The 19,950-nt window shown below is 51.5% G+C and overlaps 1 protein-coding gene across 2 annotated transcripts in view; it reads right to left on the reverse strand.

The window, feature by feature from the left end:
- The window catches only part of HAO2 (hydroxyacid oxidase 2), a 98,014-nt gene that overhangs the window by 61,251 nt on the left and 16,813 nt on the right, over nt 1-19,950 (reverse strand). The window contains exons 1-2 of one of the 2 annotated variants that reach the window (XM_075592926.1): nt 13,872-13,962; nt 4,392-4,544 (exon numbers count right to left, since the gene is read on the reverse strand). In XM_075592926.1, coding sequence (XP_075449041.1) covers nt 4,392-4,522 — 131 coding nt within the window. In that variant the 5' untranslated portion in view covers nt 4,523-4,544; nt 13,872-13,962. Of the gene's footprint in view, nt 1-4,391; nt 4,545-13,871; nt 13,963-19,950 lie in introns of those variants that run through there. The other variant, XM_075592925.1, reaches the window with a different exon arrangement.

Raw genomic sequence — 19,950 nt, forward strand, 5'->3', positions numbered from 1 at the left:
TACAGGTTTGAAGCAGGGGGTCTCCGGAGCTGAACGCCGTTAATTTCAGCTCGGGGGACCCCCTGCTTCCGGACATACTGGCACCCCCATCGGAGGTACGTATCTCCTGCAGTTTAACGCTGCCAATGGGAAGCCGCCCCGGATGACATCACGGCTTCCTATTGGCCCACAGGGCCCGGGAGCTGTGAAAAGCCGCCATATACTGTAGTGAACCCTGGAGTGGCTACCGCTACCGACACCCACTATGAAGGCAAGTATCACCAGAAGCAGGGATTCCCCCGGAGCTGACATGAATGGGGGTTCTGCCCCGGAGACCCCCTTCCTGCTTCAACCCTGCATCAATAAAGAAAACCCCCAGGATCGCCTCCAGTTACCATCATTTGTTAAGAAAATGGCCCAATCTCCATAATATGCAAGTTATGATGTGTTATTAACAACGTCCCTGGTGGGATCAGCGCTACAGAAACGGCAGTGTTATAAGCATGGGAGGTGACGTCATCACGCGGCGGAGAACGGCGGTGACGACGGGAGCTCGAGAGACTGCGGTGGTTCCTTCCCTCACCGCGCATGAAGTGTGCTCCCTGTTTACACTCAATGTACGCTGTGGTAACATCTAAACCGTATCCCAGGACTTAACACCATTCGACCTATGGGCTTTGTTTCAGGGTAGTACTCTGCGAGTGTGAGAGAGTGAGAGTGTGAGAGAGTGTGAGAGAGTGTGAGAGAGTGTGAGAGTGTGTGAGAGAGTGTGAGAGAGTGTGAGAGAGTGTGAGAGTGTGAGAGAGTGTGAGAGAGTGTGAGAGTGTGTGAGAGTGTGTGAGAGTGTGTGAGAGAGTGTGAGAGAGTGTGAGAGAGTGAGTGTGAGAGTGTGGGTTCATGTGAACCTTTATTTTATGTAATGTTTTGTAGCATGTAATTGTTAAGGTTACTATAAAGGTTATTATCTTTATTAATTGTGTTTTTCCCTTTTTTGTGCTTTCTTTTTGTTTTCATGTTTAGTGTTATAAGCAGGCAAGGCAGGCCGAAATCCACCGGAGGGACAATCCTCTCCAACCTGATTTTTGTTTAAATGAAATAAAATGGGTGAATGTTTCAGAGAAATTCAACCAAACTTTATAAAAAACAAATGTATTATTCCTTCCCAAGAGTTTTTTTTTAAAGAAATTTAGAACAAAATTAAGTTTTGGTAAAACCAAAACAGGAAAAAAGAATTTCGAACCAAAATTCCCACCCTTCGGTAACATGGCGGTGTTTTTGCACACGGACCTGCCAGCTACTATTAGTGTGTACCTGCGCTATGAAGAAATCCCTCCCATTAGCCATATGCTAATATATGTAAATGCTTTGGATGGCAGCGAGAGACTGAGGGGTCATTTCTATATTATCCGGAGTGGTTATTTAGGGGTCGGATGAAAATGGCCAAACGGCTGCTTCAGACTTTATAGAATTCACTCCTAAATGTTATGTTGCTCCGTCCTCAATCGTAGTCCATATGTTCTGACGTACGAGGGGGTTATGGTGGACGAGGTGGAGAAATGCGTTGGTCAGAATTCTAAGAATTGAACACATCACAATCGCTCTCAGGGGCCACTACAATCCCGATTCAATCTGCCAATGAAGGAGCGGGCGGTGTCAATAATTACCTGGGATTATGTAGCAGATCCCAACAAACTGGCAGATACTACGAGCTACATACACCATTTTAGTAAATGACCCTACACCATCAGTAGGGTTATTCTTTACATTATTGTTACAGCTTGGCATCCAAACCCCTACCCATCCAAACCCCTACCCATCCAAACCCCTACCCATCCAAACCCTTACCTATCCAAACCCCTTCCCATCCAAACCCCTACCCATCCAAACCCCTACCCATCCAAACCCTTACCTATCCAAACCCCTTCCCATCCAAACCCCTTCCCATCCAAACCCCTTCCCATCCAAACCCCTACCCATCCAAACCTCTACCCATCCAAACCCCTTCCCATCCAAACCCCTTCCCATCCAAACCCCTTCCCATCCAAACCTCTACCCATACAAACCCCTTCCCATCCAAACCTCTACCCATCCAAAGCCCTACCCATCCAAACCCCTTCCCATCCAAACTCCTAACCATCCAAACCCCTACCCATCCAAACCCCTACCCATCCAAACCCCTACCCATCCAAACCCCTTCCCATCCAAACCCCTTCCCATCCAAACCCCTACCCATCCAAACCCCTACCCATCTAAACCCCTACCCATCCAAACCTCTACCCATCCAAACCCCTTCCCATCCAAACCCCTTCCCATCCAAACCTCTACCCATACAAACCCCTTCCCATCCAAACCTCTACCCATCCAAAGCCCTACCCATCCAAACCCCTTCCCATCCAAACTCCTAACCATCCAAACCCCTACCCATCCAAACCCCTACCCATCCAAACCCCTACCCATCCAAACCCCTTCCCATCCAAACCCCTTCCCATCCAAACCCCTCCCCATCCAAACCCCCTCCCCATCTAAACACTTATCTCACCCAAACCCCACCCCACCCAACCCCCTTCCCATTATAATATTGCGATGACAGCACTACTCCAATTTACATATATATTGAAAATGGTCTGTAGACCTAAAGGTCTCGATGGGGTCCGAATAGGGTTGCCAGGTGTCCAGTACTGCGCTAGACTGTCCTGTATTTGGACACTGTCCACTAAAAAAATTGAGGTGCCACCGGACATGTACTGTATGTGTCTGGTATTACCTCTCTGGGCGTGTATGTGTCTGGTATTACCTCTCTGGACATGTATGTGTATACCAGTATTACCTCACTGGGCGTGTATGTATTTACCGGTATTACCTCTCTGGGCGTGTATGTGTACTGTATACCAGTAATACCTCTCTGGGCGTGTATACCGATATTACCTCTCTGGGCGTGTATGTGTTGTGATACCATCACTGTCCTCTAGGGGCTGTAACAGTGCAGTAAGTGTGCTTTCCAGTCAACAGAAAGTTAATTTATCAAAGAGAAGCCAGCAGCAGCTGCTAACTAATGAAGTTAATCAGCCTGGCCTGAGTGAAAAAGAAGTGGTTTAAAAGACAGACTGAAAGCTGCTATGCGGAGAGACTGTTTTCCCCAGAGAAGGGGGGAGATAGAAGTGCTCCCCAGTGGCAAAAGCTGGTATAGAGGACCTACAGAGGAGTTTCTCTGGGCTCAACGTTGGGCTGAGTTCCCCTAAGAAGAAGAACAACAAGGCTGTACTAAAGTGGGGATGTCCGCTCCTTGGCATTTACAGAGGAGAGTTTCTCTGGGCTCAACGCAGGGCCGAGTTCCCCTAGGAAGGAAGGACGACAAGGCAGGGATGTCTGCTCCAAAAGGACTAAGATAAGCAAAACCCTTATTATTGTGTGCAGAGACTGTGTAGATTTTGCATATGCCAGGGTATGTTTTGGCTTGGGAACCAGCTTAGCTGGCCATGCAGTTAGTGAGGGTGAAAGCTAAGGTGTAGTTAGCGTTCCCTAAAGGGAATAGGTGTTATTTTTATGTGCTGTTTTGATTTAAAGGGACGGTGGGCCTGTTAGCATATGATTTAATCCCTTTAAATAAACTCCACGTAAGAGAAGTACGATGTTTCCTGCCTTAATCTGGGACTAAAAGATGCTACAACGTGGTGTGAGCATCGCAGTATATACCGATATTACCTCTCTGGGCGTGTACGTGTATACCGGTATTACCTCTCTGGGCGTGTATGTGTATACCGGTATTACCTCTCTGGGCGTGTATGTGTATACCAGTATTACCTCTCTGCCGTGTATGTGTATACCGGTATTACCTCTCTGGGTGTGTGTGTATATCAGTATTACCTCTCTGGGCGTGTATGTGTATACCGGTATTACCTCTCTGGGCGTGTATGTGTATACCGGTATTACCTCTCTGGGCGTGTATGTGTATACCGGTATTACCTCTCTGGGCGTGTATGTTTATACCGGTATTACCTCTCTGGGCGTGTATGTGTATACCGGTATTACCTCTCTGGGCGTGTATGTGTATACCGGTATTACCTCTCTGGGCGTGTATGTTTATACCGGTATTACCTCTCTGGGCGTGTATGTGTATACCGGTATTACATCTCTGGGCGTGTATGTGTATACCAGTATTAGGTATTAGGTGGAGGAAACAGCATGGAGCACAGGTATGTGTGTTTGTGTGTCGAGCGTGTGGCACCTTTCACCATTGTGTCCAGTTTTTTTGGAGAGGCCGTCTGGCACCCCTAGATCTGAAACATAGATAATTAGCAAAACACGTGTGTACTGTATATACAGTATATATCTGTATTTGAGTTGGTGGAACATGTTACAGAGAGCGCACACAGAGCGCACACAGAGCGCACAGCAACGGCTGAAGCTGTTACCTTCTGAACGCGAGCAGGTTATCATCCCGGGTGCAGCAGTCATCAGCTCCCGCGGCATAATACTCCCAGGTGGCTTTGGGCAGGTGCTGTTTGGCGTAGGCTTCATAGTCTGACAGGCAAATCAGGGGCATCTCCACAGCCCCCTGCCCCGACCTGCAGGGGAGAGCAGAGACTGTGACGTGTGTTATATAGAGAGAGGCCCCGACCTGCAGGGGAGAGCAGAGACTGACGTGTGTTATATAGAGAGAGGCCCCGACCTGCAGGGGAGAGCAGAGACTGTGACGTGTGTTATATAAAGAGAGACCCCGACCTGCAGGGGAGAGCAGAGACTGACGTGTGTTATATAGAGAGAGGCCCCGACCTGCAGGGGAGAGCAGGGACTGTGACGTGTGTTATACAGAGAGAGGCCCCGACCTGCAGGGGAGCAGAGACTGTGACGTGTTTTATATAGAGAGGCCCCGACCTGCAGGGAAGCAGAGATGTGTTATAGAGAGAGAAGCGGAACATTACCCAGCGATGTGTTGCATGCAAACCTGATGGGTATTAGTCATTTTCCGGGTCTCCCACAGTTTCAGGGAGACCCCCTCAGAACCCAGACAGTGTCTGCCATATCCTGCAGGGAACAGTGAAGGGGCAGAGGGATCTGTGACAGGGGGCAAGGGACAGTGACGGGACAGGGAAGGGGCAGAGGGATCTGTGACAGTGACAGGGGACAGTGGCAGGAGCAGAGGGATCTGTGACAGTGACAGGGGAGGGGCAGAGGGATCTGTGAAGGGACAGGAAAGGGGCAGAGGGATCTGTGGCAGGGGACAGGGAAGGGGCAGAGGGATCTGTGACAGGGGACAGGGAAGGGGCAGAGGGATCTGTGACAGGGGACAGGGAAGAGGATGAGGGATCTGTGACAAGGGACAGGGAAGGGGCAGAGGGATCTGAGACAGGGGATAGGGAAGGGGCAGAGGGATCTGTGACAGGAGATAGGGAAGGGGCAGAGGGATCTGTGACAGGGGATAGGGAAGGGGCAGAGGGATCTGTGACAGGGGACAGAGAAGGGGCGGAGGGACCTGTGACAGTGACAGGGGACAGTGGCAGGGGCAGAGGGATCTGTGACAGTGACAGGGGATAGGGGAGGGGCAGAGGGATCTGTGAATGGACAGGGAATGGGCAGAGGGATCTGTGACAGGGGACAGGGAAGGGGCAGAGGGATCTGTGACAGGGGACAGGGAAGGGGCAGAGGGATCTGTGACAGGGGACAGGGAAGAGGATGAGGGATCTGTGACAAGGGACAGGGAAGGGGCAGAGGGATCTGTGACAGGGGACGGAAGGGGCAGAGGGATCTGTGACAGGGGACAGGAAAGGGGCAGAGGGATCTGTGACAGGGGATAGGGAAGGGGCAGAGGGATCTGTGACAGGGGACAGGGAAGGGGCAGAGGGACCTGTGACAGGGGACAGGGAAGGGGCAGAGGGACCTGTGACAGGGGACAGGGAAGGGGCAGAGGGATCTGTGACAGGGGACAGGGAAGGGGCAGAGGGATCTGTGACAGGGGACAGGGAAGGGGCAGAGGGATCTGTGACAGGGGACAGGGAAGGGGACGAGGAACCTGTGACAGGGGACAGGGAAGGGGCAGAGAGATCTGTGACAGGGGACAGGGAAGGGGACGAGGGATCTGTGACAGGGGACAGGGAAGAGGATGAGGGATCTGTGACAAGGGACAGGGAAGGGGCAGAGGGATCTGTGACAGGGGACAGGGAAGGGGCAGAGGGATCTGTGACAAGGGACAGGGAAGGGGCAGAGGGATCTGTGACAGGGGACAGGGAAGGGGCAGAGAGATCTGTGACAGGGGACAGGGAAGGGGCAGAGAGATCTGTGACAAGGGACAGGGAAGGGGCAGAGAGATCTGTGACAGGGGACAGGGAAGGGGCAGAGAGATCTGTGACAGGGGACAGGGAAGGGGCAGAGGGATCTGTGACAGGGGACAGGGAAGGGGCAGAGAGATCTGTGACAGGGGACAGGGAGGGGCAGAGGGATTAGCGACAGGGGACAGGGAAGGTGCAGAGGGATCTGTGACGGTGACAGTGACAGGGGACAGTGGCAGGGGCAGAGGGATCTGTGACGGTGACAGTGACAGGGGACAGGGACGGGGCAGAGGGATCTGTGACAGGGGACAGGGAAGGGGCAGAGGGATCTGTGACAGGGGACAGGGAAGGGGCAGAGGGATCTGTGACAGGGGACAGGGAAGAGGATGAGGGATCTGTGACAAGGGACAGGGAAGGGGCAGAGGGATCTGTGACAGGGGACAGGGAAGGGGCAGAGGGATCTGTGACAAGGGACAGGGAAGGGGCAGAGGGATCTGTGACAGGGGACAATGAAGGGGCAGAGAGATCTGTGACAAGGGACAGGGAAGGGGCAGAGAGATCTGTGACAGGGGATAGGGAAGGGGCAGAGGGATTAGCGACAGGGGACAGGGAAGGTGCAGAGGGATCTGTGACAGGGGATAGGGAAGGGGCAGAGGGATTAGCGACAGGGGACAGGGAAGGTGCAGAGGGATATGTGACAGGGGACAGGGAAGGGGCAGAGGGACCTGTGACAGGGGACAGGGAAGGGGCAGAGGGATCTGTGACAGGGGACAGGGAAGGGGCAGAGGGATCTGTGACAGGGGACAGGGAAGGGGCAGAGGGACCTGTGACAGGGGACAGGGAAGGGGCAAAGGGACCTGTGACAGGGGACAGGGAAGGGGCAGAGGGATCTGTGACAGGGGACAGGGAAGGGGCAGAGGGATCTGTGACAGGGGACAGGGAGGGGGCAGAGGGATCTGTGACAGGGGACAGGGAAGGGGCAGAGAGATCTGCGACAAGGGACAGGGAAGGGGCAGAGGGATTTGTGACAGGGAACAGGGAAGGGGCAGAGGGACCTGTGACAGGGGACAGGGAAGGGGCAGAGGGACCTGTGACAGGGGACAGGGAAGGGGCAGAGGGACCTGTGACAGGGGACAGGGAAGGGGCAGACGGATCTGTGACAGGGGACAGGGAAGGGGCAGAGGGACCTGTGACGGGACAGGGAAGGGGCAGAGGGACCTGTGACAGGGGACAGGGAAGGGGCAGAGGGACCTGTGACAGGGGACAGGGAAGGGGCAGAGGGATCTGTGACAGGGGACAGGGAAGGGGACGAGGGATCTGTGACGGGACAGGGAAGAGGATGAGGGATCTGTGACAAGGGACAGGGAAGGGGCAGAGGGATCTGTGACAGGGGACAGGGAAGGGGCAGAGGGATCTGTGACAAGGGACAGGGAAGGGGCAGAGGGATCTGTGACAGGGGACAGGGAAGGGGCAGAGAGATCTGTGACAGGGGACAGGGAAGGGGCAGAGAGATCTGTGACAAGGGACAGGGAAGGGGCAGAGAGATCTGTGACAGGGGACAGGGAAGGGGCAGAGAGATCTGTGACAGGGGACAGGGAAGGGGCAGAGGGATCTGTGACAGGGGACAGGGAAGGGGCAGAGGGATCTGTGACAAGGGACAGGGAAGGGACAGAGGGATCTGTGACAGGGGACAGGGAAGGGGCAGAGAGATCTGTGACAGGGGACAGGGAGGGGCAGAGGGATTAGCGACAGGGGACAGGGAAGGTGCAGAGGGATCTGTGACGGTGACAGTGACAGGGGACAGTGGCAGGGGCAGAGGGATCTGTGACGGTGACAGTGACAGGGGACAGGGACGGGGCAGAGGGATCTGTGACAGGGGACAGGGAAGGGGCAGAGGGATCTGTGACAGGGGACAGGGAAGGGGCAGAGGGATCTGTGACAGGGGACAGGGAAGGGGCAGAGGGATCTGTGACGGGACAGGGAAGGGGCAGAGGGACCTGTGACAGGGGACAGGGAAGGGGCAGAGAGATCTGTGACAGGGGACAGGGAAGGGGACGAGGGATCTGTGACAGGGGACAGGGAAGAGGATGAGGGATCTGTGACAAGGGACAGGGAAGGGGCAGAGGGATCTGTGACAGGGGACAGGGAAGGGGCAGAGGGATCTGTGACAAGGGACAGGGAAGGGGCAGAGGGATCTGTGACAGGGGACAATGAAGGGGCAGAGAGATCTGTGACAAGGGACAGGGAAGGGGCAGAGAGATCTGTGACAGGGGATAGGGAAGGGGCAGAGGGATCTGTGACAGGGGATAGGGAAGGGGCAGAGGGATTAGCGACAGGGGACAGGGAAGGTGCAGAGGGATATGTGACAGGGGACAGGGAAGGGGCAGAGGGATCTGTGACAGGGGACAGGGAAGGGGCAGAGGGATCTGTGACAGGGGACAGGGAAGGGGCAGAGGGACCTGTGACAGGGGACAGGGAAGGGGCAGAGGGACCTGTGACAGGGGACAGGGAAGGGGCAGAGGGATCTGTGACAGGGGACAGGGAAGGGGCAGAGGGATCTGTGACAGGGGACAGGGAGGGGGCAGAGGGATCTGTGACAGGGGACAGGGAAGGGGCAGAGAGATCTGCGACAAGGGACAGGGAAGGGGCAGAGGGATTTGTGACAGGGAACAGGGAAGGGGCAGAGGGACCTGTGACAGGGGACAGGGAAGGGGCAGAGGGACCTGTGACAGGGGACAGGGAAGGGGCAGAGGGACCTGTGACAGGGGACAGGGAAGGGGCAGAGGGATCTGTGACAGGGGACAGGGAAGGGGCAGAGGGACCTGTGACGGGACAGGGAAGGGGCAGAGGGACCTGTGACAGGGGACAGGGAAGGGGCAGAGGGACCTGTGACAGGGTACAGGGAAGGGGCAGAGGGATCTGTGACAGGGGACAGGGAAGGGGACGAGGGATCTGTGACGGGACAGGGAAGAGGATGAGGGATCTGTGACAAGGGACAGGGAAGGGGCAGAGGGATCTGTGACAGGGAAGGGGCAGAGGGATCTGTGACAAGGGACAGGGAAGGGGCAGAGAGATCTGTGACAAGGGACAGGGAATGGGGCAGAGAGATCTGTGACAGGGGACAGGGAAGGGGCAGAGAGATCTGTGACAGGGGACAGGGAAGGGGCAGAGGGATCTGTGACATGGGACAGGGAAGGGGCAGAGGGATCTGTGACAGGGGACAGGGAAGGGGCAGAGAGATCTGTGACAGGGGACAGGGAGGGGGCAGAGGGATTAGCGACAGGGGACAGGGAAGGTGCAGAGGGATCTGTGACGGTGACAGTGACAGGGGACAGTGGCAGGGGCAGAGGGATCTGTGACAGGGGACAGGGAAGGGGCAGATGGATCTGTGACAGGGGATAGGGAAGGGGCAGAGGGACCTGTGACAGGGGACAGGGAAGGGGCAGAGAGATCTGTGACAGGGGATAGGGAAGGGGCAGAGGGATCTGTGACAGGGGACAGGGAAGGGGCAGAGGGATCTGTGACAGTGACGGGATAGGGGAGGGGCAGAGGGATCTGTGACAGGGGACAGGGACGGGGCAGAGGGATCTGTGACAGGGGACAGGGAAGGGGCAGAGAGATCTGTGACAGGGGATAGGGAACGGGCAGAGGGATCTGTGACAGGGGACAGGGAAGGGGCAGAGAGATCTGTGACAGGGGATAGGGAAGGGGCAGAGGGACCTGTGACAGGGGACAGGGAAGGGGCAGAGAGATCTGTGACAGGGGATAGGGAAGGGGCAGAGAGATCTGTGACAGGGGATAGGGAAGGGGCAGAGAGATCTGTGACAGGGGACAGGGAAGGGGCAGAGGGACCTGTGACAGGGGACAGGGAAGGGGCAGAGGGACCTGTGACAGGGGACAGGGAAGGGGCAGAGGGACCTGTGACAGGGGATACGGAAGGGGCAGAGGGATCTACGACAGGGGACAGGGAAGGGGCAGAGAGATCTGTGACAGGGGACAGGGCAGGGCAGAGGGATCTGTGACAAGGGACAGGGAAGGGGCAGAGGGATCTGTGACGGGACAGGGAAGGGGCAGAGAGATCTGTGATGGGACAGGGCAGGGCAGAGGGATCTGTGACAGGGGACAGGGAAGGGGCAGAGGGACCTGTGACAGGGGACAGGGAAGGGGCAGAGGGACCTGTGACAGGGGACAGGGAAGAGGAAGAGGGATCTGTGACAGGGGACAGGGAAGGGGTAGAGGGATCTGTGACAGGGGACAGGGACGGGGCAGAGAGATCTGTGACAGGGGACAGGGAAGGGGCAGAGAGATCTTTGACAGGGGACAGGGAGGGGCAGAGGGATTAGCGACAGGGGACAGGGAAGGTGCAGAAGGATATGTGACAGGGGACAGGGAAGGGGCAGAGGGATTTGTGACAGGGGACAGGGAAGGTGCAGAGGGATATGTGACAGGGGACAGGGAAGGGGCAGAGGGATCTGTGACGGTGACAGTGACAGGGGACAGGGACGGGGCAGAGGGATCTGTGACAGGGGACAGGGAAGGTGCAGAGGGATCTGTGACAGGGGATAGGGAAGGGGCAGAGAGATCTGTGACAGGGGATAGGGAAGGGGCAGAGGGATCTGTGACAGGGGACAGGGAAGGGGCAGAGGGATCTGTGACAGGGGATAGGGAAGGGGCAGAGGGATCTGTGACAGGGGATAGGGAAGGGGCAGAGGGATCTGTGACAGGGGATAGGGAAGGGGCAGAGGGATCTGTGACAGGGGACAGGGAAGGGGCAGAGGGACCTGTGACAGGGGATAGGGAAGGGGCAGAGGGATCTGTGACAGGGGATAGGGAAGGGGCAGAGGGACCTGTGACAGGGGATATGGAAGGGGCAGAGGGATCTGTGGCAGGGGACAGGGAAGGGTCAGAGGGATCTGTGACAAGGGACAGGGAAGGGGCAGAGGGATCTGTGACGGGACAGGGAAGGGGCAGAGAGATCTGTGACGGGACAGGGCAGGGCAGAGGGATCTGTGACAGGGGACAGGGAAGGGGCAGAGGGATCTGTGACAGGGGACAGGGAAGGGGCAGAGGGATCTGTGACAGGGGACAGGGAAGGGGCAAAGGGATCTGTGACAGGGGACAGGGAAGGGGCAGAGGGACCTGTGACAGGGGACAGGGAAGGGGCAGAGGGACCTGTGACAGGGGACAGGGAAGAGGAAGAGGGATCTGTGACAGGGGACAGGGAAGGGGTAGAGGGATCTGTGACAGGGGACAGGGACGGGGCAGAGAGATCTGTGACAGGGGACAGGGAGGGGCAGAGGGATTAGCGACAGGGGACAGGGAAGGTGCAGAAGGATATGTGACAGGGGACAGGGAAGGGGCAGAGGGATTAGCGACGGGGGACAGGGAAGTTGCAGAGGGATATGTGACAAGGGACAGGGAAGGGGCAGAGGGATCTGTGACAGGGGATAGGGAAGGGGCAGAGGGATCTGTGACGGTGACAGTGACAGGGGACAGGGACGGGGCAGAGGGATCTGTGACAGGGGACAGGGAAGGTGCAGAGGGATCTGTGACAGGGGATAGGGAAGGGGCAGAGGGATCTGTGACAGGGGATAGGGAAGGGGCAGAGGGATCTGTGACAGGGGACAGGGAAGGGGCAGAGGGACCTGTGACAGGGGATAGGGAAGGGGCAGAGGGATCTGTGGCAGGGGACAGGGAAGCGTCAGAGGGATCTGTGACAAGGGACAGGGAAGGGGCAGAGGGATCTGTGACAAGGGACAGGGAAGGGGCAGAGGGATCTGTGACGGGGGACAGTGACAGGGGGCAGGGAAGGGGCAGAGGGATCTGTGACGGGGGACAGTGACGGGGGGCAGGGAAGGGGCAGAGAGATCTGTGACGGGGGACAGGGAAGGGGCAGAGGGATTAGTGACAGGGGACAGGGAATGGGCAGAGAGATCTGTGACAGGGGACAGGGAAGGGGCAGAGGGACCCTTGACGGGGGACAGGGAAGGGTCAGAGGGATCTGTGACGGGGGATAATGACGGGGGGCAGGGAAGGGCAGAGGGATTTGTGACAGGGATCTGTGACAGGGGACAGGGAAGGGGCAGAGGGACCTGTGACAGGGGACAGGGACAGGGCAGAGGGATCTGTGGCAGGGGACAGTGATGGGGGACATTGGATAGTCAGTGAGAAGTGTACCCCAGTTACTCACACAGAATAACTATATTATATTACTCGGGCGCTCCCCTGCACACGTCCTGCCTGAGGACCCCACAACTGATGCACCCTGAAGCTATTTATTGCAACGGTTCCACTATATAAAATATTTTTATAAATAATATAATAAGTACGGATTCCTGTGGCAGAAAGTGCACTCAGGAGTCAGGTTACCCCCAGGTAATACCATCGGGATGATTATTGTACCCTGACACAAGGCTGCTTATCTACATAAAACACGCGAGTACAACGTGAAACACGCGAGTACTATGTTAGAGATGTGAGTTCTACGTGAAACACGCGAGTACTACGTGAAACACGCGAGTACTACGCGAAACACGCGAGTACTACATGAAAAGGAAATCCCTTTTAACACAGAAAGAAACACACGTAGGGTGTTCTCCCTTAACACTGACCACTGACTTCACGCACAAAACTGCCTACTAATTAGTATCATGTGTATGTATGTACATGTATGTCTGTATATGTATGTCTGTGTATCATGTATATGTATGTATGTATGTGTATGTATAAGTATGTATGTATATGTATGTCTGTATGTCTGTGTATCATGTGTATGTATGTATATGTATGTATGTATATGTATGTCTGTGTATCATGTATATGTATGTATGTATGTGTATGTATAAGTATGTATGTATGTATATATATGTCTGTATGTCTGTGTATCATGTGTATGAATGTATATGTATGTATGTATATGTATGTCTGTGTATCATGTATATGTATGTATGTATGTGTATGTATAAGTATGTATGTATATGTATGTCTGTATGTCTGTGTATCATGTGTATGTATGTATAAGTATGTATGTATATGTATGTCTGTATGTCTGTGTATCATGTGTATGAATGTATATGTATGTATGTATATGTATGTCTGTGTATCATGTATATGTATGTATGTATAAGTATGTATGTATATGTATGTCTGTGTATGTCTGTGTATCATGTGTATGTATGTATATGTATGTATGTATATGTATGTCTGTGTGTCTGTATTTATACAGCGAATAATATGGGTGTGTAGCACTCCAAAAAACAGTGATACTTGCAGAATACCGGAGCTCCTGGCTCAGCGCCATTAATGTACACAGCGCTTCACAGCAGTAATACATGTGACAATCATATAAATAACAAATATTCGACGAGGATGCATTAGCACGGCACTGCCTGGAGTTGTAAGACTTTCCCTATTCACTTTATTTGTGACCAGGAAAATCTTAGCATGCTACATGGTACATGCTACACGCGTGTGGTACATAGCGATACACAGCACACAGTGGCAGCCCCTTGTATTGCTGGACCCCCTGCACTGCGGGGGTTTATACAGCCTATAACCAGCCAGCACCTCTTCCCAGCTCGTCACCTCTCTAACCTGACCTGTCTCTCTTCCCAGAATCCTCCTTACCCAGGTCCCGATGGCTGCGCTCCCTTCCTGCAGGAGGGCAGAGTTCTAACTCCCCCCTCCCCCCAGTGCTGCTGACGTAGGGAAGTAGGAGAGTCCTGCAACCGGAAGGGGATACACACTGCTCTGTGTATTACACATACACACTGCTCTGTGTGTTACAGATACACACTGCTCTGTGTATTACACATACACACTGCTCTGTGTGTTACACATGCACACTGCTCTGTGTTACTGTACATATGCACACTGCTCTGTGTGTTACAGATACACACTACTCTGTGTGTTACAGATACACACTGCTCTGTGTGTTACACATGCACACTGCTCTGTGTGTTACAGATACACACTACTCTGTGTGTTACAGAAACACACTGCTCTGTGTGTTACACATACACACTGCTCTGTGTGTTACAGATACACACTGCTCTGTGTGTTACAGATACACACTGCTCTGTGTATTACACATGCACACTGCTCTGTGTTACATATGCACACTGCTCTGTGTGTTACAGATACACACTACTCTGTGTGTTACAGATACACACTGCTCTGTGTGTTACACATACACACTGCTCTGTGTGTTACACATGCACACTGCTCTGTGTGTTACACATGCACACTGCTCTGTGTGTTACACATACACACCGCTCTGTGTGTTACACATGCACACCGCTCTGTGTCACACATACACACCGCTCTGTGTGTTACACATACACACTGCTCTGTGTCACACATACACACCGCTCTGTGTGTTACACATACACACCGCTCTGTGTGTTACACATACACACTGCTCTGTGTGTTACACATACACACTGCTCTGTGTGTTACAGATACACACTGCTCTGTGTGTTACACATACACACTGCTCTGTGTTACATATGCACACTGCTCTGTGTATTACAGATACACACTGCTCTGTGTATTACACATGCACACTGCTCTGTGTGTTACACATATACACTGCTCTGTGTATTACAGATACACACTGCTCTGTGTATTACACATGCACACTGCTCTGTGGGTTACTTATACACACTGCTCTGTGTATTACACATGCACACTGCTCTGTGTATTACACATGCACACTGCTCTGTGTATTACACATGCACACTGCTCTGTGTATTACACATGCACACTGCTCTGTGTATTACACATACACACTGCTCTGTCTATTACACATGCACACTGCTCTGTGTGTTACACATGCACACTGCTCTGTGTGTTACACATGCACACTGCTCTGTGTATTACACACACACACACTGCTCTGTGTATTACACATACACACTGCTCTGTGTTACAGATACACACTGCTCTGTGTGTTACAGATACACTGCTCTGTGTTACACATACACACTGCTCTGTGTGATACAGATACACACTGCTCTGTGTGTTACAGATACACACTGCTTTGTGTGTTACAGATGCACTGCCCTGTGTGTTACAGATACACTGCTGTGTGTTACAGATACACTGCTCTGTGTTACACATATACACTGCTCTGTGTGATACAGATACACACTGCTCTGTGTGTTACACATGCACACTGCTCTGTGTATTACACAAACACACTGCTCTGTGTATTACACATACACACTGCTCTGTGTGTTACACATGCACACTGCTCTGTGTTACATATGCACACTGCTCTGTGTGTTACAGATACACACTACTCTGTGTGTTACAGATATACACTGCTCTGTGGGTTACTTATACACACTGCTCTGTGTATTACACATGCACACTGCTCTGTGTATTACACATGCACACTGCTCTGTGTATTACACATGCACACTGCTCTGTGTATTACACATGCACACTGCTCTGTGTATTACACATGCACACTGCTCTGTGGGTTACTTATACACACTGCTCTGTGTATTACACATGCACACTGCTCTGTGTATTACACATGCACACTGCTCTGTGTATTACACATGCACACTGCTCTGTGTATTACACATGCACACTGCTCTGTGTATTACACATGCACACTGCTCTCTGTGTTACACATGCACACTGCTCTCTGTGTTACACATGCACACTGCTCTGTGTGTTACACATGCACACTGCTCTGTGTGTTACACATGCACACTGCTCTGTGTATTACACACACACACACACTGCTCTGTGTATTACACATACACACTGCTCTGTGTGTTACACATGCACACTGCTCTGTGTTACAGATACACACTGCTCTGTGTGTTACAGATACACACTGCTCTGTGTGTTACACATGCACACTGCTCTGTGTGTTACAGATACACACTGCTCTGTGTGTTACAGATACACACTGCTCTGTGTGTTACACATACACACTGCTCTGTGTGTTACAGATACACACTGCTCTGTGTGTTACAGATACACACTGCTCTGTGTGTTACACATACACACTGCTCTGTGTGTTACAGATACACTGCTGCGTGTTACAGATACACTGCTCTGTGTTACACATACACACTGCTCTGTGTGATACAGATACACACTGCTCTGTGTGTTACAGATACACACTGCTTTGTGTGTTACAGATGCACTGCCCTGTGTGTTACAGATACACTGCTGTGTGTTACAGATACACTGCTCTGTGTTACACATATACACTGCTCTGTGTGATACAGATACACACTGCTCTGTGTGTTACAGATACACACTGCTCTCTGTGTTACAGATACACACTGCTTTGTGTGTTACAGATACACACTGCTTTGTGTGTTACAGATACACTGCCCTGTGTGTTACAGATACACTCCGCTCTGCATGTTACACATACACACCGCTCTGCGTGTTACACATACACACCGCTCTGCGTGTTACACATACACACCGCTCTGCGTGTTACACATACACACCGCTCTGCGTGTTACACATACACACTGCTCTGCGTGTTACACATACACACTGCTCTGCGTGTTACACATACACACCGCTCTGTGTGTTACACATACACACCGCTCTGTGTAAAATTGGTGTACATATCTCCTTCATGCTGGCAGTAATCCTGGTAAGAATGCAGGGTTGCCAGTAACAATCATGGAGGTTTGCCCTCAAACCCTGGTGAAGTGTCATATGTAGCAAAGGAAGTGACAACATGCTTTGTGTCCACTGTTAGTGACACAGAGGTGGGTCTGTTTCTGGAGTCTATATAAGACACAGAACTGCCTAAAGTTAGTGAGTCTGATTCTGGTTCTGTCTGTGTTAATGTTCCTGAGTGAAGTGTCTGCAGAAGTGCAAGTCTGCCTGCCAGATACTTCAGTGCAAGTTGCTTACACACTGTGTCCAGGTATCTGGCACTGCTGTGGTCTCCCTTCGGGGAGAGGTGGAAGAGCATCCTAATTAAGAGAGGAGGAACCTTCTGCATGGAGTACTCCAAAGAAATGAGCGGCTAAGTGTCGTCCGCAATGATGGGCAGTCTGCCAGAGGAGATGACATTAAAGATGCCCTGGTTCAAAAGATCCCTCCTGTGTGAGTGTGGAGTCATTCAGCAGGTGGATCCACCAAGAAGGAGTTCCCCATCAGATACTTCCCCTGCAGCCGCAGAGGTCCTGATGGGGTGGAGGCGCTGCATCGTATGTGAGTAGGACCCAGACACTACCTCAGATGCCTGTCATGGTGATATTCCCCATAACAGCCAGCGGGAGACTCAGGAGTCCTGTAAGCCAGCAGGTGCACCATTAATAAAAATAAACCGGCGCCAAAAGGAATGAAAATCTGACCAAATGTAGTCCAATTCAAAGGGTTGGGATGAGTTCCATAGAAGTGTCCTCAATGCAATCTCAAACAAACAGACATATAGGACCACAACATAAAAGAGAAGAAAAAAAGAGAAAAAAGATCATAGTGCAACTAAATACAGACTACAAATCACTGATATAGTGTACAAATATAGACAGTAATTTAATATATAATTAAAAAATACACATAAAAACAACAAACAAATGTTTGTTGGGCAGGGAACACACTAATAAAGTGATGGCGTCCAGTGGGGCTAAAACTGAAACCCTACTTACAGCAATGCTGAGTGGTAAAAGCCTGTATTGCAGTCACACAACCCTCCGTGGCCTGAGTAGAAGATGGATCCACTACACCGTCAATGTGCTGCTGCACCGCAGGGAAGCGCCTCTCCCGTGGTACCACACCGCCAGCCACCTAACTAGTCCTCGGACGCGTGTATGCTCATAGATGGAGGAGCACCAGAGCTCAAAACCGCCGAAGGCCTCACTGGGACCGTCACGCGGACCTCGGGTCTCGCGATACCATGTGACGTCACCGCTGTGAGCCGGGACAGGGGAGGGAAGCTCGCGAGTGCCGGGCACTGAGACAGCCAAAGCTGCTGGGGGAGGGAAAGCAAATAAACAGGAGATGGAAGCCAAATAGTCCTTGCCAAAAGTAATAGTCCACCCTACGCGTTTCGTGACGTCAGTCACTTCGTCAGGGGCATGATGGGACATGTAAAAGCGGCAGTACATTTATACTAAAACACTGATTGACAAATTGTCTAATAACACAATATTAAAACACATTCATATATAAGCAGACTAATATCAGTGAACAAAACATACATATACTATAGAAAATAAAAATAAATGCATGGAAATAAAAAATATATATATACAAACTGAAAAGAATAAAAAATAAAAAAAGAGCAAATAAAAAACCTGCTCTTAAAGAAACAGTACACACAAAATACACTCATAGGATTGCATATAACAAGAGACAAACACGGAAGAATACCAATACCAATAAACGACAAGCAGGGGGTAGCTGATTTAGCTATTACTAAGGATGAGTATGATTTCTTATTAAAGGCACATCCCCGTATCCCCTTGTTTTATATCATCCCCAAAATTCACAAAGATCTTCACACCCCACCAGGTAGACCCATTATATCTGGACTTGGTTCGCATACTTCTAATTTATCCCAATTTATTGATTATTATTTGCAACCACATGTTAGTCTTCTTAGGTCCCATTTACGTGATACCACCCATGCACTTCAGGTGTTGCGCGGTTTGGAGTGGCGGCCTGGGTATGTGTGGGTCACCGCTGATGTAACATCTTTATACACGGTGATCGACCATGCCCTGGGTTGCCAGGCCATACGTCGCACACTGGAGAAGGACGTTAGTATGTCATCAGTTTTAATGAATTTTGTTATAGACAGTATTCATTTTATTTTAACCCATAATTATTTTTCATTTAATTCTAAATTTTACTTGCAGGTATGTGGCACGGCCATGGGAACCAGGTTTGCTCCAAGTTATGTCAACTTATTTATGGGGCAGTGGGAGGAGAATTTTATTTGGAATAACTGCCCCCTTGGAGCAAACCTGGTGCTCTGGCTTCGCTACATAGACGATATTTTGTTTGTATGGAATGGTAGCATTGAATTATTACACTCTTTCATTTCTTATTTGAACAACAACCCGTTAAATCTTAAGTTTACCTGTCATTTCGATCCTAGCTCCATTGACTTTTTGGACTTGAATATCAGTTCAGTCAATAATCATATAAGCACTAAAACGTACTTCAAAACTGTACAAGCTAATAATTATGTAATGGCTACAAGTCAGCACAACCCCCAGTGGTTGCGCAACATCCCAAAGGGCCAGTTAATTCGCCTGCGGTGTAATTGCTCAGATGATGAGGTTTTTGCGTCTCAGGCGAGTGAACTGAAGAATACATTTCTTGATCGACAATATTCAGAGGAATTGCTCTCTCGGGCCATGTCGCAGGTTCATGGTATCGATAGGGCTAACCTTCTAGAGTACAAGAAGGACAAGGGAGAATCTAATTCTAATAATGCGGTCTCCTTTGTAACACAATATAATTCTATGGCTCCTTATATTAGGAAAGTTTTGTGCAATCATTGGCCGATCCTTTTAAGAGACCCAGTTTTGGCCCAAATTTTACCTCCAAAACCAGCGGTTATTTTTAGGAAGGCCCCGAACTTGCAATCTAGATTGGCTCCTACATGCCCTAATCTATCTAAAAAGTCTGTTTTGGAGAAAAATCCTAAAGGTTTTTTTCCTTGCAGTAATTGTACTGCTTGTAAGTACAGTTCCAAACAAAGTAC

This window comes from Ascaphus truei, chromosome 3 (genome assembly GCF_040206685.1).
Source record: "Ascaphus truei isolate aAscTru1 chromosome 3, aAscTru1.hap1, whole genome shotgun sequence".
In the NCBI taxonomy this organism is placed as follows: domain Eukaryota; kingdom Metazoa; phylum Chordata; class Amphibia; order Anura; family Ascaphidae; genus Ascaphus; species Ascaphus truei.